The 21,576-nt window shown below is 44.9% G+C and overlaps 1 protein-coding gene across 2 annotated transcripts; it reads right to left on the bottom strand.

Moving 5' to 3' along the window:
* Positions 1 to 354: 354 nt before the first annotated feature.
* On the bottom strand, positions 355 to 20,648 carry C1H8orf76 (chromosome 1 C8orf76 homolog). Of its 2 annotated transcripts, none has more exons than XM_046021106.1 (6): positions 20,518 to 20,648; positions 17,379 to 17,474; positions 16,453 to 16,596; positions 10,684 to 11,141; positions 6,296 to 6,428; positions 355 to 684 (listed from the first exon to the last, which is right to left on the bottom strand). In XM_046021106.1, the coding sequence occupies exons 1-6, from the start codon at positions 20,632 to 20,634 to the stop codon at positions 487 to 489; spliced, it is 1,146 nt and encodes a 381-aa protein (XP_045877062.1). In that variant the 5' UTR covers positions 20,635 to 20,648; the 3' UTR covers positions 355 to 486. The 2 variants fall into 2 exon arrangements, 1 of the variants encoding a protein (XP_045877062.1); XR_006820541.1 differs by lacking the exon at positions 355 to 684 and adding an exon at positions 7,483 to 7,671 and having other exon boundaries at positions 6,349 to 6,428.
* Positions 20,649 to 21,576: the final 928 nt, after the last annotated feature.

The following is a 21,576-nucleotide window of genomic DNA, read 5'->3' as shown; positions in this document are numbered from 1 at the left end:
TTTATACACTTTCCCAAAAGATATCCTCTAAAGGGATAGTAGGTCTGAGGGGCGCCTGGGTGGCTCAGTGGGTTAAAGCCTCTGCCTTGGGCTCAGGTCATGATTCCAGGGTTCCAGGATCAAGCCCCGCATTGGGCTTTCTGCTCAATAGGGAGCCTGCTTCCTCCTCTCTCTCTCTCTCTCTGCCTGCCTCTCTGCCTGCTTGTGATCTCTGTCTGTCAAATAAATAAATAAAAATATTAAAAAAAAAAGGGGGGGATAGATAAGTGGATGGCAAAAATCCATAAACAAAACAAGGCAAGAAATTGAACACAGTAGAAATAATCAAGAAACTGAACACAGTAGAAATAAGAAAAGCTATTTTTATAATACATAAATAATCACTTTAAATTCACTATATTCCATGATTAGCAGTGGATTCTTTCTGAAATAAACGAGGACAATTAAAACAGTACAGGATGTTTTCTATTGTTTTTTAAAGGGCCACTAAGCCAAGATTTGTATCTCTGTATGGAACTGATTTTCAAAGGAACAGAAGTGGTCTTTGATCTTTCTGAACCACTTGTCTTCGAATTCTTTCGAAGATGCAATCACCAGGGCAGTCAGGGCTGTCGGGCCAACACACTTCACCTCTGTGTGAACCTCATCTTTTATTTTTTCTGGGACGATATCTTCTCCCATAACCTGCAGCAGGAGGGGGAAAAAAAACAATCCTGTCCCAATAAAAGGGGCGGAAGACTATGCTAGTCATTGAGTGTAAAGGATTTCTTACCAAACCAAACCAAACCAAACCAAACCAAACCAAACCAAACCAAACCAAACCAAACCACAGAAATACTTTAGCAGCTGGCAGCAGGGGGTAGTGGGGGCGGGTGGATTCCAACATATTGAAAAGATGTTTCAATCCAAGGACTACAGAAATAAAAACCCTGTATTTCTCCTCTTATCCTCCCCTGAGTGAACACATCCCTGAAACACTAACGTGGTGGCTGTTCGGCCTACAGAGAGTGGCCCGCCAACATTCTTAAATCAAAGATCACCTTCCGCTGGCCGGAACGCATCTGCGAGTGCTTCTCCCCCTCATAAAAGCACCCGAAAGCAGAGCCTGGGCACAACACTGCTGCCGGGCGTGCGGGTGGGGGCACAGCTTCTTCCTCCTAGAAGTTGAGCCAAAGGCAGCAAACAGGCGAGCAGCAAGTAGCTGGGCCTGCCCTTTCCTGACCCAGAGAGCCTCAGTCCCTCTGGAGAGGTTGTCACGGCAACCTCCAGGCCCTGAGGCACCTGCCTGCCCTCTGCAGGCAAAACACTCCTCCCTACTGGTCAGAATCAGGCCCACATCTTCTGTTGATTTCTCTCACAAGGCATGCAAAAGTTAAGTTGTAGAAAGGTTGCTCCTGAACCCGCTAAGTGATCAGCCCATCTTTGGTAAGCACACCGAACTAAAAGTAAGTGCTAACACATTTCCTGTTGTTGGCACGAAAGGTTTGGGAGCCATCCGGCAGGGATGCTGTGAAGGGAATTTAAGTCACTTGGATTTGGACTCAATGACACCTAAGTTTCCTGAAAACCCCGAGATCCAATGTGTTCATGAATACTCCAATTACAATGCATTAGAAGCCCATTCAAAGAACGGTTTCCACTGACTTTAGATCTTCAAAGACTACTTATTATTTGAGGCAAGAGCTAATGCGATGAATAGCTTAACCAGGCAATTGTCAGCATTTATTAAAGCCTGGTATTTTCGTTCATTCTAAGATAGCGTTTGTCTTGTATTTTAACATTTCTGACCTCGAGAGGTACCTTACAACACAGGCGTGTCACAGCATAAATGGCACCTTACTTTTCTTTTATTGGCCCATCAAGTACCGATATGCCTTACAACTGATGATTTCTTGGACTCAATGAAATGTAGTATTTTAAAATATGGGATATAACACCAAAAGTGTTTTTTTTTTAACAAAAAAGAGAACTGAATAATAGTAATATCCAAATAATGCAATGTCCCAAAAAGAGGGATTCGCAGGAACATCATTCACAGCTGTCAATATAGCTACAAAAATATTTGACCATATAAAAAAATTTAACTTCTATATACTAAAAAAAAATCATAAACTTCAGAAAATACTCCAACATATAAAAGGTGAATAGGCCCAACAGAGAGAGAGAGCTCTAAAAAATTAGTAAGAAAAACAGAAAATTACAAATAGAATAAGGAAGAAAAAGCATGACTAGGTATTTCACTAAATATAAATGGCCAATAGAAATGTGAAAAAACTGTTAATCTTAGAGTAATCAAACCAGTAAATGAACACTGAAAAGTGCCACTTTCATCGCTCAAATTGCAGATTTTGAAAAACAAGTTAATACGTATAAAATTATTTTTATAAGTCAAAATGATCAACTATTGACAATTTCACATGGTTCAACCTAGTATCTAGGCTTGGAGGAGGAAAATCAGTGTTCTCATAGAGGATATGTAATCTGAACCAGCTTTTCTGAATCACAATTTAGAAATGGGCTTCAAGTCTTTAAAATGCCTGTATACTTTAACCTAGTGATTCTACTCCTAATAATCTATTCTAAAAGGACCGAATACATACACTGATTTTTTTTTTTGCAAAGATTTATTAAAATAGGTACTTTATCTCTGTTAAATGTTCAATATAGAGGACTTAAGTACATAAATGACAAAAGCTAAAACTGGACTACTATCTGGCCATGAAAAAGCACATACTCAAACAGTATTTAAAGATACGGGGTCAGGGCGCTTGGGTGGCACAGTCGGTTGAACATCCGGCTCTTGGTTTTAATGCAGGTTGTGCTCTCAGAGTCGTGGGATTGAGCCCCACATTGGGCTCTGCGCCCTGTGCTCAGTGCGGGGTCTGCTTGAGTTTCTCTCTCCCTGTTCCTCTGCCCCTTCCCACCATGTGCATTCTCTCTCACTAAAATAAATAAATAAATCTTTTTAAAGAATAAAGATACAGGGTCATGATCATATCACAGTGTTAGGTAAAAATAACGAGTATAAAGTGGAATGTACAGTTTGGCAATTCTTCACAAAGTTAAACAGAATCACCATAGGATCCAGCAAATTCCACTCTCAGGGACACATCCAGGAGAATTTAAATCAGGAACTCAAACAGATACTTGTATGCCAGAGTTCACAGCAGCGTTCTTCACAATAGCCAGAAGGTGGAAACGATCCAAGTGCCAATCAACAGATGGATGGATAAAATGCATTGTGTATGTATGGACAGTGGAATATTATTCAGCCATAAAAAGGAACGACGTTTGGACACATGCTACAATATGGCTGAACCTTGAAAACATTAGGTTAAGAGAAAGAAACCAGACATAAAAGGGCATATATTATAGGATTCCACATATGAAGTCCTAGTATAGGTAAATTCATAGCCACAGAAGGCAGATTAGAGGTTGCTAGCGGTTGGGAGGGAGGGCGGAATGGGAATTATTGCTTAATGGTTACCGAGTTGGTTTGGGATGATGGAAATAGTGCTGATGGTTGTACAAGACTGTGCATGTAATTAATGCACTGTATACTAAATCATGATTAAGACTGCAAATTTTATGTTATACATATTTTTTTATCTCAAGAAAAGCAGAAAAGGGGAGCTATTATAGAATAAAAGAGATGTAAGAGACAGAAGGACCAAATACAGTCTGTGGATCTTATATGGATCCTTTAATTTTTTTTTTTTTTAATTTAAATAGGCTCTACACCCTACATGGGTCTTGAACTCACGACCTGTAAATCAAGAGTTGGATGCTCTACCAGGTGCCCCTGGATCCTAATTCCAATAAAACAATGATTAAAAAAAAAAAAAAAAGTATGCAAGCAAAGGAAATTTAAGGACACAGAGTCATGCTCATGTCACAAAGTAAGGTTAACAGAGCACAAAATGAAATGTACACTGTAATCCCAATGAGGGCCCAGACATCTTTTTTAAAAAGCTCCACAGGTACTTCCCGTGTGTCGTCCAGGTGGAGAACTACCATTCCACACAGTCCACAGATCTGCTACACGTGGGAAGGAGTATGAAGATGTTCGAGACATCTTGTAAGGATGTCTTCTTTGTAAGGATAAACTGGCTTATAAGGAAACCTAAAATCTATTTGAAAAGATAAGACATACTCTTGTATTTTGGGGCCACGGGGGTGGCAAAGTGCTATCTATTCAAGCAGTGACTGTCCCTGCGCTCAGAGGAGGGAGCCATTGTCGGACAGGGACATTCGGTGAAAGCTTCCTAGAGGATGTGGGACCTCGGTGGGCTCTGAGGATGGGAAACAGTAAGCAGGTGGAGATGAGAAACCCACAAGTTTGTCAGACATGGCAGAGGAGTCTAGAAGGATGGAGAAGATCTGCGTCAGGGAATTACAAGGTCCTAAGTTCGGGGCTACTCTCTGGAAGGCCTTGGATATCACGTGGAGGCACGTGCACTAGAGCTGACCTCCAAGGTGACGTGACACGCTTAGTTTCTGAGCACGCAGGTAACAAGCTCAAAGCGATGTCGTGAGATAAACCCAGCAGCAGCAGGGTTTCCCACAGACCTGAGGGGAGAGAACAAGGAAGCGAGGACAGCCAAGCCGGGAGGTCACTGGGAGCCGAGCACGAGGTCTTAAGGATGGGAATGCTGGTGGTGCGAGAGAAACGGAAGGTGGGCCTGAAGCGGGGGTGGCCGGCTGCCGGCTGGAGGGGAGACTGGAGTGGAGACGGCTCACAGCGAGCGAGGTCCCAGCTCTGGAAAGAAGAATGACAGCCGGGACTGATGAAAAAAACAAAGTCTAGAATGAAGAGACGGTTCTCTCCAACTCCTCTCTGCCAGATACTGACAGAAGGCTGACTGGAAAGTGTTCTGAGGAGCAGCTCCATTTTAGACACTTTGTACCAGAAGAGACAGGAGGATCATCAGTCATCGCTTCGGATGTGTCGCTTAGGAGGTAACTAGTCTGAGAAGTGAGACAAGTGTTTCAGAGATGGCACCAGAGAAACCGGTTAGAGGGTAATCGGCCCAGACGTGACGGCTGAAGCCATGAGTGGGGTTGTGATTTCTGCGGGAGACGGCGGAGAGAACGGGGAAGCTAAGTGGAACCTCAGGGAATGCCATGACTTAAGAGACAGAGGAAATGAGGAAATTCCAAGAGAAACAGGACTATTAAGAATACAGGAGAAAATCAGACTTCTGTGGTCCCTCGGAAGGAAAGGGAAGAGGAAACAAAAAGGGGGTGGCCAACAGCTATGAACACCAGGAAGATGAAGGGAAACAAAGCCTAAGGAAAGGCTACGGTTAAACTTAGGAGAGACAGGCCATCCGCTGCGCTTGTCTGTGGGATCAAAGGAAAGGCTGAAAAAGGCTCACAAAGAAGAGACAGGAGAACACCGTCCCATAAGAGGGAAAAGCGGTCCAAGTGGGTGCTTAGTTTAGAGAAGGAAGAAAGGAGCCTGGCAATTTAGATGTGCCAGAAGTACTTCTTTTTTGTTTTTTGTTGTTTTTTTTTTCTTTTTTTTTTTCAGAAGTACTTCTTAAAGTTGAGTGACGTTAGGGTAGATAGCGTTATATAGACTTATTTCACAGGGAAGTACCTCGATTATCAAGTTTCCATGCCATACTAACAGGAACTAGTATGAGTAACTTAAATACAAACACAGATCACCTCCAAATGCTATCTTAAGTAATTTCAACATCACTTTAAAAAAAAAAAAAAACTAATGAAGGTTAAAAACAAAAACAAAATAAAAAACCCTGACATCTGAATTTCTCGGTGACCAGCAAGCTAGTGGAAAGGCAGAGCAGAAAGAAAACGGACTTGCAGTGGGCGGGGCTCAGTCTAGTTCCACAGCTCAAAATCGGCCCCGGGCAGGTCCCAACGTGTGCGAGCCTCACTCCCAGCTGCACGGGTCCCAAAGGCTGTTCTGAGCGTTATGAAGACAAAGAGAGGAAAAACGTACAGATACGCCGCAAGAACGTCAACATTCACTCATTCGTTTCATCAGCAGTCGGAAAACAATGATTGGGCATTTAGGATGTGCAAGCAGGCAGGGACTACCAAGCACTGGCAGGAAAATGAAACAGAGCCCCTGACCGTAGCACACTGCGGGAGAAAGATGACCACATGCTGCTCTTGTGGATTAAGTGATCACAAGCCACGTAAGGCCGAGAAACAGTCCCTTAGCAGAAGAGATTTGGTTGTTTTTTAAAAAACGGTACCGGAGCCAGGAAAAATACTTCTGATGCCTCGGTTCACATAAACCCCTAGGGTTCATGTGAACACTCACCTCAGCTATCAACAGCAAAGTATCTTCTTTGAAGCTGAACCCTTTCATTTTATCTTCAATTTCCTGCTGAGTCCTTAAGTTCCTCTCCAAAGCAAACGACGTTTGCTGAGCCTGGGTGAGCTGAAGCAAGAGCCTGAAAAACAGCAAGTCCCGACGCGTGGGTGACAGGGAAGGGAAAGCCTCAAGGAAGGGTTCGCAGGAGCACGGGTACTCGGCTGGGTGGGAGTCCTACCCGGCTAAAGGAGGGGACTCACCTTCATTTGAATCCCTAAAAAGCTTCCCACTTGAGCAAATTGAGCAAACTGTGCTGGAGAGTCATCTTTTCTAAAATTCCTAGACCAACGCTTCGCAAAGAGATCTTTAGGGAGAAAAACCTCCAAAGGGCTTCCTATAGAAGTCAAGGGATTGAAAGCACAAACAATCCGGAGCGAAAGGAACAAGCTTCCTAATCAAAGGCTCTTGCTCCAAAATGCTGGGATGTGCTCCTCTGAAGTCTGTGTTCTGCGACCCTTTATAGCCCCCAAACCTACAGCCACTCGACCTCAAGGACTAGTCAGAGCCTCCAGCAGACTTTCATTGCCCAAAGCAGGGTCAGGTCTTTGACGAGCCTCTGGTGGCCCACCTTGCAACTGCCTCACCATGAACTTCCCGTCACGAGCGCAGCCTGGTCTTCTCCTTCCTCCTCCCTCCTGTCCTGGGCACGTGGCTCCTTCTCCTCACTATCGAAGTGCTGAATGTGGGGGCTCCTGGGTGGCCCAGTCTGCTGGGCAGCCAACTCTTGATTTCGGCTCAGTCATGATCTCGGGGTGGTGAGATCGAGCCCCATGCTGGCTCTGTGCTCAGCAGGGAGTCTGCCTGAGAATCTCTTTCCTCTCCCTCTGCCCTCTCCAGACTCCTGTGTACTCCAACATCACACTCTATCTCTCAAATAAATAAACAGGTATTTTTAAAGTATACTGAATGCGTCGATTTTCCAGTTTCCCTCAGGCCTCACTGGTCCCCATTTCTATTCCCACAAGCACTCAGCTCTCCTGTTCACTCATTTCATGTCCCGAATGAACCACCCACTACTCTAAGCACTGGGAGATCCTGGCAGGCAAAACAGGCTTCTGCTCCATGGAACAGAGGGGGAGTGATCACAAGTAAGAGGACTTCAGGGAGTGAGGAGTGTTATGCAAAAAACCAACCAATCACTCAATCAGTCCAAGCAGGGTGGATAAGTATCCGCTGTTCAGGTGAACAGTGAAGGAGGGCTCTTCCGAGTCATCGCTCAAGCTAAGAGCCAATGGTGAGCCGGCCGCCGGACTATCTGGGGGAAGGGGACGCTGACACATGAATTAGCTTGATGTGTTTGAAAATCGTGAAGATCACTATGGCTGGAACAGAGCGAAAAAAAACCCGTAGTAAATGAGGAGAAGGGAAAGGCAAGGTCAACATCTCACAGGCCCCGGAAGGAAGCAGGGCATGTATGTAAGGGCAACAGGAAGTCACCGGAGAGCCTGGAAGGAAAGCGTGCTCTGACCCACTCTCCCCTGACTCACTCAAACCAGCTTATGTTACTACCTGGCCTCTGGAAGCATGTACATTTGTGACCCTTTTTATCTTTGATGTCCTGCTGTCCCTTTTTGCTCCTGAAAGGACTTGAAAATACAGCTTAGGGGTCCCTGGGTGGCTCAGTTGGCTAAACTTCTGCCTTTGGCTCAGGTCATGATCCTGGGGAGCCCCAAGTCTCGCTCCCTGCTCAGTGGGGAGTCTGCTTCTCCCTCTCCCTCTGCCCTTGCTCATGCTCTCTCTCTCTCAAATAAATAAATAAAATAAAAATTTTAAAAAGGCAAAGAAAATAGAGCTTACACTTGCTTCTTCCATCTCATGTTCATTCAGCCCTCTACCCTGTGCCTTGTCACCCATCGCTACTCAAACTGCCTTCTCAAAGGTTGCAAATGACCTCCTCGCGGTCAAGTCCCCCCCTCGGATTTGATCCTGACTTCTCACTATCATCTGGTTGCTCCTCTCCTTCCTGAAACTCCTTCAGCTCTAGCTTCCTTCTTCTGAGCGCAACTCCTCCGAGGGAAAAGCTTCAGCTGATGTCCTGTACGTCCTTGAACCTCAGCACAATCAATCAAAATCTTTACTTTCACCCTAAGTCTGCTCTACTCCTCCTCCCACGTGTCCTGTCTCTCAAAAGGTGCCACCATCCACCCACACACCCAAGGAAGACTCTTGTCTCGTCTTGGATTCCTCTGCTCCCCTCCCCCATCCCTGTCTTTCCCACACCCTCAGCCGGTCATCAAGTTCCGTCCATCCCATCCCGCACTGATGTCCGTTTCCTCCTTTCATGACCGCTGCTCGATCCTAGGTCAGGTCCTCGCCGCCGCCCACCGATGACTCCACAGCGCCTCCACTGGTGACGCACGATCCCCACTCCTTCCTCCCAAATCTCCTCCCAGCCACCAGATCTCTCTCGAAATCACAGCTCTTGTCACACTGCTTGGACATTTAAAACTTTCAAATACTATTCCGGTCTGCAGCATAAGGACCAAATTCTTCAGGATGACATTTGGCATCTTCCGCTAGCGGAAGGACGCCCGTTACCGCAAGCTTCCCACACACTGTGCGCTACGCCCAGAGCCTCGGACGCCGGGATCCTAACCACCCCAGGAGGAGGGCCTTTCCCGTTTTCTCTGTGAAGATGAACACGAAGGAACTGGAGAGCAGGGAGTTTCCGTAATTTGTACAAGGTCAGACCGCTAGCGAGCGGAGGAGTCCACACTCGCTCACTATCAATTTATTAGATGCTTACAATGAGATCTGACTCCCAAACCCCTCCGCCGCCTCACGATGTCGTCCTGGCCCGCGGTCTGCCACCCACGTCTCCCGCTCCGCCACCATGCTGCTGTCACTGCAGCAGACCGAGCGACGACAGCGCGTGACGCCGGTCCTGTGCTTCCTTCCTCTTTACCTAGCCTGCCTCTTCTCATCTGGGGAACATTCCGGGGTCAGCAAGATACCCCGGAAAGAACTCCAGCTGTGGAATCTAAGGCCTGGCGTCCGGGTCATGGCAGCATTTCAGAGCTGTGCCACTTTGGGCATAACGCTAAGCTCGTTTCCGTCTCTACGATGGGATGCCAACGTCCACCCCACGGAGGTGGGGTGAGGATTAAAATGAAATAATGCATGCAAAGCTCTAGTACACACTTCTCTCTATAGCTGAGGAAGGTGCCCAGAAACATTGGGCAGAAGTGTCGCTCTCCGGTAAAGTGTCCTTCCTGCTACACTGAACAGCTCCTGTTTCCTGTCCCCGTAGGGCTGCCGCTACTAATACGCCGTTAGCGCCCGTGCCACCTGTCACCGACTACACATCCAGTGTCCTCAACACATGAGTGCTGTAAAGGAAAGGGCCTTAAAAAAAAAATTTCCTTATTTTTAGAGAGCGAGCGAATGAGCACGAGCAAGGAGAGGGGCAGAGGGAGAGAGAATCCTCAAGCAGGCTCCCAACCTGACTCTGGGCTCGATCCCATGACCCACAGGTCATAAACCGAGCGGAAACCAAGAGTCAAATCCTCAACCAACTGAGCCACCCAGGCGCCCCTAAAAGGATCTCTTTTGAAAATCTTTATGATCCCCGCACCCAGCATGTGCCTGGCATACATACTACTGGCTCATGTACTTCTGAATCGAAGCAACGCAGTCAACACGAAACACCTGCTGAATAAAGTTTACAATTTGCTTCACAGATACCACTTCTCGGTAAGCCTCACTGTTAGTTTCTAGAATTCTCCAGAGTTAACAACAACAACAACAACACACTTTTGGCATCATTTGGGACCTAAGAGAATCTGTTTCTCTCATAAATTATAGAATTTGGTCAAGTGTATGTTCCCTTTTCCCTTAAACCTTTTTCTTTTTTACCCTTAAACTCTTACTAATATGGATTTAAAGTATTTGGAGTCCCTAAACCATGGGGATTCTCTGTAGAATGAGGTAAACATTGTTTATTCATATTATTAATAGTGATTCAAACACAAGAGCAAATTTTTGTCTTTAGTAGATCTGTGGAACCTGAGTGAAAAATACCTTGTTTATACAATCTCTTCTCCTTTGCAATGTTTTGTACATTTAATTTTCTTTTCCTAATTTTAATGTTCTCCAATTTTAACATTTTATCTTGAGTAATGACACAAATCATATTCTTGAGCAAATACGGTTGTGTTTCTAAATCTTACATATTAAAAAGACATGTTCAAAGGAGTCCATCTAGACTATAGGGAAAAAAAATCTCAAAAACATATCAAATTCTATCCTAGGACTTTTTGAAGCTTAAAATCAGAAAAATAACACCTTTATCCTCGGCCTAGTACCGTGTGTTGTGTAATCCTTTCTTCATTTACCTGGTTCGTATAAAGGAGGCACATGCTTTCACCCGAGTCTCTAGCAACATTGCTTCTCTCTTTTCTGCCATACAATTTGGAATATTTTCCAGAGCTCTCTCATTCTTCCGGTTATTACCGCCGCTTGCTTCCACAGAAAACACAGAGCTCTCAGGCAGTGTTTCAGGAAAACACAAAAGACAGTCTTTTCCTGAGTGTGGAAAGGAGGATTTGGCAGTTTTGTCACTGGAAGTGAAATCTTTCTGTTTCTGAGATGACGCACACAATGTTGACAGAGCTGGCCCCAGATGCAGGTAAGCCTCTGCCAATTTGCCCCAGTTCCAAGGATCAAAAGGATGCAAAGAAATTAGTTTCTGTAGGCAGAGAATTGTTTTCTCCAAGTTTGGCAGACTTGAACAAATAGCCAACTGGAGGTAGAGCACAGCGGTTAAATGGTCTGTGTTAGTTGCTTTCTTTTCCTAAGGAGAAAAAAAAAAGTTAAAAATCTTATTGGTTTTTTTTTTTAGATTCTATTTTTAAGCAATCTCTATGCTCAATGCAGGGCCCAAACCCACAACCCCGAGATCAACACCTGTACCCCACCTACTCAGCTAGCCAGGTGCGCAAGAGTTAAACACTTTAACCTGCAGAACGTTTTCCATGTAAAAACGGATATGCCTAAAAACCCAAGTTGTGTATGTTGGAAATTAGAGATATCTTTCAATAGCTACAAGTAGAGAGAGCTGCTTGAAGCTGTAAACCTAGAGAAATACATACCACCTACCGAAATAACCACCAGACGCTCCCAAACATCCTGTCATAACCGAAGCATAATTCATACGACACCTGCCTGACGAATTCTGCACCAGAATCATAAATGTCAGTTTATCTTCAAGTTTTAGTATAATCTTCATTGTTTTAGCCAGAAAGCTGAAAGACCCAAGCCAACTTTTCTTTACCCTGGGCTAATGGTCCATTTTAAATTTTAAATTTAAATTTTAAATTTAAATTGGCTTTCTAAAAATCCAAATGGTAATTTCCTTGAGGATTCAAATGGACTCCATTTCCAAATCTGACTTGGCTTAGACACCTTAAACAGGATAGCCCTGAAGCTCTCAGTGCTTCATGCGGCATCATAATTGAATCCAAATGCCGTCCCTGGTAACCATTACCAAGGCCAATTATTTTTGGCCAGAAGGGGTTGCTTGGATTCCTTCTGATCAGAAAATGCTCTTCAAGTCTCTTTAACCAAAGCCACCACCTTTTGCCTAACTTGCCATATGGCAAAAGCACTGTGGGTTAGGGAAAACAAGGTTTCTTTTTCTACGTTAGTCTGTGGAGAGCAGATGGCCGACTAAAATTACCTTTCAGTTAATTTTAAGTCTAAAGAAAACCTGGCCTACTAATATCCAGACCAGGCTCCTGCACACAGCTACCCTGGGCAGGAAGTACAAGTAAAACTCCCCAGTGTGCAGCCTGAAGAAACAGGCCAGCGAGTGAAAGCTTGGGGAATATTCTACATATCTATATATTAAGTGAGAATACAGAAAGTAAAGCTCCATTCGACCTGTCTGGTGATACTGCACCTTCCCAGTGACAGAACAGATCTGGTTTTATTAATATTATTGTTCTGCACTCTGTCCTTGCTAACAGACCATTAGGTTCCAAAGGGGGTTTTTTGGTTTTGTTTTACTTTTTTTTTTTTTTTTTTTTTTAAAGATTTTTTATTTATTTGACAGAGAGAGATCACAAGCAGGCAGAGAGAGAGGGAAGCAGGCTCCCGCTGAGCGGAGAGCCCGATGCGGGGCTCGATCCCAGGACCCTGGGATCATGACCTGAGCCGAAGGCAGCGGCTCAACCCACTGAGCCACCCAGGCGCCCCTTGTTTTACTTTTTAATAGTCATTTATTTCAACCTCATTCCGTTCTGACATAAAATTCTACGAAGTTTTCCCTTCAGAAAACTTCTACAATTTTTTCAAGTTTTGTTTTAATTCCAGTTATCTAACACACAGTGGTGTTAGTTTCAGGAGCACAACAGAGTGATTCAACACTTCCGTACATCACCCTCTCCTGAACAAAAGCACACTCCCCTAATCCCCATCACCTAGTTCACCCATCCCCAACCCCTACTCTCCTCCCCTCTCGTAACCATCAGTTTGTTCTCTATTGTTAAGAACCTGCTTCTTGGGGCATCTGGGTGGCTCAGTGGGTTAAGCCTCTGCCTTCGGCTCAGGTCATAATCTCAGGGTCCTGGGATTGAACCCCACGTCGGGCTCTCTGCTCAGCAGGGAGCCTGCTTCCCCCTCTCTCTCTGCCTGCCTCTCCGTCTACTCGTGATCTTTGCCTGTCAAATAAATAAATAAAAATCTTAAAAAAAAAATCTGTTTCTTGCCTTTTGACGTCTCTCATTTTTTTCGCCCAAAGGGTTTTTTTTTTTTTAATTCAATGCTGAATTCCTAGCAGAGAGCATAGCACCTTGGACATAACAGATGTTCAGTAACTAAGGAATACATCTTCATGGCCTTTATTTGTAAGAACAGCACATACAGACTTTAGGAAATGCTACCTTCCTTCTACAACCAGGCTATAGTGCTTTATGATGTATAGTTAACATTTCAAATTGAGAATGTATGTTGAGGTAGAGGCTTACATATAAACCATGATTTTGATGGGAGGGTTTTTATAGCATAAATAGTAAATAACTCTCTGGAAATTAAATTCCATTTAAATGACTTTGTGAGATTTTCCAGAAAAATGCAACTCCTTCTGAAATGCAATAATGATGACAAGAGTTAGTACTTATTCAGTGCGAACATAAGCCAGGCACTAGTCTAAGCACTTTACTCATTTAATCCTCATGATAATCTTTTGAAATAGATTCCATCATTACCCCCATTTTCATAGAAGAGGGAACTGAGTCACAACAGAGAAGTTAGAGAACTTGCCTGCAGTCACACAGCTCGTAAGCAGCAGAGCTACGGTCAGTCACACGAGAAGGCACAGGACGGAGGGTACTTTGGAAGGGCTGACGCGTGTCAGCTGGCTTAGGGTTCTCCCTCCCCATGAACAGTGTGTGTGTAGGCTCTGGACATGCTTCGTCTATCACCTTAGCACTGAACCCAGAATCGGGCACGTGGTGGGGCTGAAATCAGTGTTTGTAGAGTGCATGCATTTAAAAGAGTCATTTACCATCGGAAGCAATGTCCTTAACCACAACTTATCACATGAGCATAACAGTTACGGTAAGCTATTTAATTATTTAAATAAGAAATAAAATATAAATAAGGTCTTTTTTTTTTTAAGATTTTTATTTATTTGACAGACAGAGACACAGTGAGAGAAGGAACATAAGCAGGGGGAATGGGAGAGGGAGAAGCGGGCTTCCTGCTGAGCAGGGAGCCCGACGTGGAGCTCAATCCTGGGACCCTAGGATCATGACCTGAGCCAAAGGCAGGCGCTTAACGACTGAGCCACCCAGGTGCCCCATAAATAAGTTCTTTTTTTTTTTTTTTTTAAGATTTTATTTATTTATTTGACAGACAGAGATCACAAGGAGGCAGAGAGGCAGGCAGAGAGCCCGATGTGGAGCTTGATCCCAGGACGCTGGGATCGTGACCTGAGCTAAAGGCAGAGATTTTAACCCACTGAGCCACCCAGGCACTCCCATAAAGAAATTCTATTACAAAATTTTGTCCAAGAATCATTAAGAGAGATGAATCAGAAGCTGTGAGCATAAAGTGTTCATCTCCCGACAGGCACTCCCGGACGAGCTATTTTGTTCAGCTATTTGTACCGACCTGTCCCCTACAGAACGCGAAAGGACAACAACTACCGAGAAAAAAACAGAAATAGGCCATAGCTAATAATGAAAGAGAAAGGTCTGTAAGTAGGGAAGAAATCTAAAAAATAAAACAAAACACAGGGTACCAGGCAATGAAAAACTACGCAAATCGGCGGTCTCCACTGAGATCATGTGAAGAGACCCAAAGAAAGGGGGAGACCCACTGGCCTACACTGCTGGTTCCTTCCCCAAAAGGGTGCCTAGAAGCCTGATGGGTGGTTTTCAGTCCTGGCAGGGGAGCTGAAGGTCTTCTGACTGGTCCTTCCTCCTGTTTCATAACATCCCAAGCTCTGGACACCTGGCATCTGCTGACGGGCAACAGATGTTTCTCTGAGCCACAGAAACAGACTTCCTCTGCTAGGAGGAAGCACAAGGATTGAATTCTCCAGACACTGACGCCGCTGCCACTCCGCCACTGACAGTAGGTCAGGCAGGGAAGAGCAGAGCGGGGACATGTAAGGGATGCCAGGAAGAGGGAGGGAACAGGAGAGCACAGAACAGGAATGAAGGGCAGGTGCCTGATGCCTAGAAAAAGGTACCAAAAGGCCCAATGCTGCTGCTAATTTGCAGACCTGGAAGACTGAGAATGAACGATGTTAAATCCCTCCAAGTTCACTGTGCCGTGGGCTTCCTGAACAAGGTAATCTTATCTTCCGGCTTAAGAATTAATGCACATTTATTAGAGGGGAGAAAAAGAAGAACCAGACACAGCTGTTTTCCACATTCTAAAGACAATTTCCAAGGTTTCTTTTCACTGCAAGAGGCTGAGGTCCTAGGCAATGAACCCCACCCACAGGTAAATTTTTCTTAGTTAATGAGATGGAGGAGGACAGCTCAATTGCGTGCATTCTTCAGGCAGACCTCTGGTCAACCTGATCCGCAGGGTTCAAGATCAGTGTCTGGGCGCCTCATTAACTCCCTCTGAGGAAGAAAACGGGTCATCTATAAACTTAGGCCAATCCTCATATAAAATTTACACACAGGAAAGCCAGAAGTAAATAAAAAATGCCTTCATCCGAAAACAAAAACAAGCAGAATCTAGAATTGCAAATAACACTTTTCTTTATCCCTTAAAAAAGGAATTGTGTGAATTCCATTTAAGAATAAAAAAACTTTAGGAGTGCCTGGGTGGCTCAGTGGGTTAAGCTTCTGCCTTCAGCTCAGGTCATGATCTCAGGGTCCTGGGATCCAGCCCCGTGTAGGGCTCTCTGCTCAGTGGGGAGTAGGCTTCCTCCTCTCTCTCTCTGCCTGCCTCTTTGCCTACTTTTGATCTCTGTCAAATAAATAAATAAATAATCTTAAAAAAATTAAAAAAAAATTTAAAAAGGCCGTTAAGCTTGGCTCAGTATGATATTTAGGATTTTTCTGGTAACTTTTGTTTACAAAAGTAATCTATGTTCATTATAGAAATTTTGGAAAATAGAATCTAAAAAAAAAAAAAAATTAGGGGTGCCGGGTGGCTCAGTGGGTTAAGCCTCTGCCTTCGGCTCAGGTCATGGTCTCAGGGTCCTGGGATCAAGCCCCACATGGGACTCTCTGCTCAGCAGGGAGCCTCCTTCCCCCTCTGCCCCTGCCTGCCTCTCTGCCTATTTGTGATCTGTCTCTCTGTCAAATAAATAAAATCTTAAAAAAAAAAAAATTAAAGAAAAAAAATTACTGATAATCCTCCTACTCTGAATGTTCACTCCTAACAAGAGTAAAACCTTTTTTTTTTTTTTTTACAAGATTTTCAGGTAATGGAAGAATTTTAAGAAAAAATATTATAAGAAAATGACTGTCTGGAGCTCCAAACTGTTTATCATTATAAAGTTCTTACACCACTGATGATTTCCTACTTATCCAAACCCACAGATTTTGCTGCTAGCAAGAACTTTGTTTTGTTTTAGAAAATAAATTATTCAATGATCCCAGGAAAGGAAAAGAAACACAAGCAATGAAACCACTTACCAAGTCTGTAGCAATCTCCAATGCTTCTGTGTGCCTTCCCAGGTGAGCCAGACACCGAGCCTGGCCTTCCTGGACATCCCTTTTCATGGCAAAATTCGTAGACGGCAATTTTTCAGAGATACTGGAATACTCTTGAAGTGCTTTCTGCCAATTATTTGTTAAATAAAGGAAATGAAGAGAAGGGATAAAAAGAGACAAATACATAGTGCAGAAAAGGATTCAGTTATAGGTATCATTTTTTTCTCGGCAGAGGCATTATTATAACCGACTCCACAATGAACTATGGAAGGCCCGAGTATTTGTCAGTACCATTTTTCGAAAAGGTAGAAAAGAAATGGCTGGAAAATAGAACCGCTACTACCACGGAAATTATCACCATATGGTAGGAAGAGCATTTTGGAGCCAAACAGACTGGGCTTTGAATCCTGGTTTTGCCACGAACTTGCTACACAACCTTCCTTCTCTCGTCAGCAAAATAACAGTAAGACTCTTGTGAAGAAGAAATGAAATTTTCTATGTAAAGCAACCTGGTATCTACTTGTTCTTCCTTTTGCTTACACATTTCGGGGTGCTCTGCTCCTGTGACCCATCAGGCGTCTGTGCTAGAGGCTCCCACAGAACACGGAGATATAGAGCCTGGGGAAAGAGACCCGCAAGGATCCCGAAAAGATCCCTATATTGCAGACACAGGAAACAAGAAGTGATACAGAGCCATGGAGAAAAGGGTAGAAACTGGGGATTCTGAGATTATAAACATTTACTAGAGAAGATTAAATTCACCCTCACAAATAACACGTTCATAACTAATATGCTGTAACTGATACCATTGTTTATAACTGGTTACCTGTTTATAACTGATTATTTGTAACTGTTTATAACTGATTGCCAGTTTCAAGTAGAATAAGCTTATATATGCTGAACTCTACCTGATACTCTTGCCGTCTGTAGGCGAGGTCCCCCTTGAATTTCTTCAGAGTTAGAGCTTCAACATCATCACCGCTCTCTGTTTCTTCATAAAACCACTAGAAATTGTGAAAATAGCACATCACAGAGAATTAACTTGCGCTTTTCTCCCTCATACTCAAGTCGGAGCAATTTCCCATACGTCATAACTGATGAAACCTCAAACACTGACCTACTTCTTTAGGATCAGACTCACAGGAAAACATCCAACAAGAAGAGCGTCAATTTTAGCGATGTCTCAGTTTTCATTAAAATCATCACGAGTAATAAACATACCAATACTAAGAAACGTCTCAACTGAAAAAGCAGCTCAGGCCTATATGGTTCTACACAGAGCAATTCAAGATGGGGTCGTGGTATCTAGGAAGCTGGATTTTAACTAGCACAGTTCCCACTGCTCCTTTAGACTGAGACAGGTTTCCCTGTAGAGACGTTTTCAGAGTGGTTAGAACAGGGATTGACAATTCATTATGAAAAGGACAAAGGAAAAGAGGAATGACCTTTACTTATAACCCTTTTAAGAAAATGTCGTAAAAGCAAAAAGTAGAATCTAACCAAAGAGATTGAAATTAAGGCTGAAAGGAGGTTTCCATGCAATCAAATGCCAAAGACTTGTAGAAGAAAAGTTTGGGGCGCCTGGGTGGCTCAGTGGGTTAAAGCCTCTGTTTTAGGCTCAGGTCATGATTCCAGGGTGCTGACATGGAGCCCCCACCCCTCTGCTGAGCGGGGAGCCTGCTTCCTCACCCCAATGCCTGCCTCTCTGCTTACATGTGATCTCTGCCATCAAATAAACAAATAAAATCTTAAAAAAGAAAAGAAACGTTTGAGGAAATGACCATCTGGAATATTTTATTCACTTTTCTGGTGATAGAAAGGAAAGCGAGACTGGGATTTCTCGGTTAGTGAGTAAAGAACATTAAGATGAGAAAACAGGTCTAACAAAAAGCAGTCTGTGTGCCAGTTTTTCTAGCCTCAAAGTAGTAGCTCAACCTCCCTTTTACTCACAGTAAAACACAGTGAGGCTGACTGTGGTCTGTCCCCAGGTAAATGCTATGAAAATGCCACTGTGTTTGTGGTGGTTCCATAATTGCGTCAAAACTGCTTGGTTCTATTTCTGCCTGTTGCCTGGGTATCATTTCCCTCCTATTATCTCAGTAAAGTACTTTCTCTCCATCTGATCCATCACAGCGAAGAAAGCTGGTAACTGCTGTTTTTCTGTTGTCCCTGAAACACCGAGTAAGTCAAAAGTCCACATAATTTTCCTTCGTGCTCTACTGCTTTCCAGTCACAATGCCAATCCCAACCTGCTGAACAACAACCGCCCAGCTGCAAATCTTCATCCAGTTTTCACGATCCCACGGGGAAATGATTAAGAAAAACTGGCTTCCAAATGATTGTTTCTATTCTCCCACATAACCTGCAGACCCGCAACCATTTAGACGGGGATGGCTCCCAATCCCCCTTTCTGGTAAGAGGAAGGAGGGAAGAACTGTGAGCAAGGGCAGAAGGAAGAGGTGAGGGGCTGGATAAGGCCGACCTCCGTCCCCCGGAGGATCTAAACAGGGACAACAGAAATCTTCTGACCCAAGCTCCTGGTTTTACACCCACGGAAATCAATGCCGTGTGAAAAAGGCCTCTTTGAGTTTATGAGCAGCATCACACACCAAACAATTCCCAAAGACAAGTGATTTTTGGATTTTACTTTGTAAGTGCACAACACATCACACCTGACCAAGTATCTCACCCATTTCACTCCACAATAACCCTGTGAGCCAGCAAATCTTATTTTCCCCAAACTACACATAAGACTCTGACACTTTGATAAGGCAAGTGCTAAAGCGAAGGCTGCAATGTGGGGTCCTCTCTCATAACCATGGCTTTTACTGCAGCACCGCATGCCTTCCCACGTCCACTCCCGTTCTCCGTGTACCTGAGCAAGCACTACCTAGGTGAAAGAACCTAGGTGATGAGGAGGAAAGGTAAGTTAAATAAAACAAACACAATTCACCAATTACTGAGCACCTGACATCTTTAAGTACTTTTTTAAAAAATATTTTACTTATTTATTTGACAGAGAGAGGGCACAAGCAGGGGGAGTGGCAGGCAGAGGGAGAAGCAGGCTCCCCGCTGAGCAGGGAGCTGAGGATCCTGGGATCAGGACCTCAGCGGATGGCAGCTGCCCAACGCACTGAGCCACACCGGCGCCCGCCTAAGTTCAACGGTTTTAAGAAGAAATAAAGACAATACAGGCAGAGGAACTTAGCACGGTGCCTGAAACAGGTTAAGTTTCTAATACAGAGTGCTGCAGTTCTTATGTGTGAGATGAGATTCCCATATATGCAGTAACACCAAGTAATATTCTACCAATTCAAACTATTCACGGAGTTCCTGTTATGAACAAAAACTGCCAGACCCAGGAAGACATAAGGTTAAGCCCCCACTCTGCCGTGGTCATTTAGCACTCCGGGTCGAAGAGCTCGGCGTTACTGACGAGTGCTGTAGAATGGAGGGGAGGCACTCAAAGACAAACGCGTTGGCTAGGAGGGAGGAATCAGAAAAGACTTCCTGGAGGCGGCGCCATTCAAGCTGCACTCTAAGAAATGGATATAACTGAGCGATCTGACCGTGCGAGCGGGGGTGACGGTGGCTGGGAGAATTCACTGAGCAAGGGCAGGCCCGTGGGTGGGACGTCGCCTTTTCCGGAGCAGACAAGTTTTGGAAAGTGGGCGGTGGCCGGATTTCTGGGACCCCGACCGCCCGGCTGCAGACTCAGTGAGGACGCACGGAGTTACTGAAGATTCCAGGATAGAGAGCCTGGGGGACACCCGCCAAACGCCCTGTGCGGGTTAATGCCCACAGCTCGGGGCCCGGTGGGCCGGGCCCACCGGGTGATGCTCCGGAAACGTCCCCGCCACGTCGGGGAGGGAGCAAACAAGGGAAGGGAGGCCTGCGGGGCGCAAGGTCGGCGGGCGCCCGTACAGCGAAGACTGGGTTCCGTGGGCGGCGGCGCGGGAACGGGGCGTCCGAGGTGCTCCCCGCCCGGGACCCGCGGAGGCCGAGGCCGGGGGTTCAGAGACAGGCCAGCATGCCCCGCTCTCTCACCTGCGGCTCGCAGCGTTTGGCGCGGTAGGACGCCGGCGGTCCAGGCCGCCGCTCCGGCCTCTGTTCGAACACCGAGTCCTCGAACTCGCCGCCCAGCAACCAGCACCCGGTCTCCATGGCGCGCCCGCCGCCGGGGCACCGGGAGAAGGCGGTGCCTAGAGCAGCGCCCACGTGCGGCCCGACGCGGAAAGGGCGGGGCCGCCAAGGCCAGAGCGCGGCATGCTGGGACTTGTAGTTTCGTTGAGGGGGGCCCAAACCTGGATTTGGCCCGCTGCTTGCTGGCTTGGAGTTGTGGTGTAACTTAGATTTTTATCTGACTCACAAACTTACCGAAGCCGGGGACAGAGTGTTTGACTGTTCCGTTTCAGGAGATGGACAGAGAGATCGTTAACTGCATGCATCAAAAACACTGCCTCCAGGGTAGTTTTTTAAAACTCGTACGTGGCACTGGGTTAAGCACATTTTTTGCACTTTGTATTCTCTCCCAGCAATTTATGAAAGGCACAGTGCTTTCCACTTTGCAAATGAAGCTATTGGGGTTTAGAGAGAGGTTAAGTAACTTGCTTAGGATCAATTTTTACGTGGCTAAGAGCTGGGAAATACAGAAATCAATCATTAGTCCCCTCATCTCTGGAAACGAGACATCACCACCAATAACAAAGACCAGAGAAGTCACACATTTATAGAGCGGAAGACAGAAATTTACTCTGGATGCTCCTCCAAAGACTATTAATTCTACCTGTAGAAAAACACCAAATTCCAGAAATCTAGAACTAACATTTACTAGAGTTCTTATACATTCAAGATATTCTTTGAGACTGGAACATTAAAATTACTGACAAAATACAAGCCAATATTGCACAGCACAATATTACTGAGACATATTACACAGCAGATTTTCCCTGGCTTTCCTCCTATTTTTCCTCACTCACCCTTTCCTTTTCCACCGTTTGTCTTACAAGTTTATTTCTTTAACCCAATCTTTTATTCCACAAACTCACCTTGGGAGAGCCTAATTCATTCCCCAAGTTTTCAAAATCCATCTCTGTGCCAATCACT

Source organism: Meles meles, chromosome 1 (genome assembly GCF_922984935.1).
Source record: "Meles meles chromosome 1, mMelMel3.1 paternal haplotype, whole genome shotgun sequence".
NCBI classification, from domain to species: domain Eukaryota; kingdom Metazoa; phylum Chordata; class Mammalia; order Carnivora; family Mustelidae; genus Meles; species Meles meles.
Note: the sequence above shows the minus strand (reverse complement) of the source record. Positions and strands in the feature narration are given on the sequence as shown.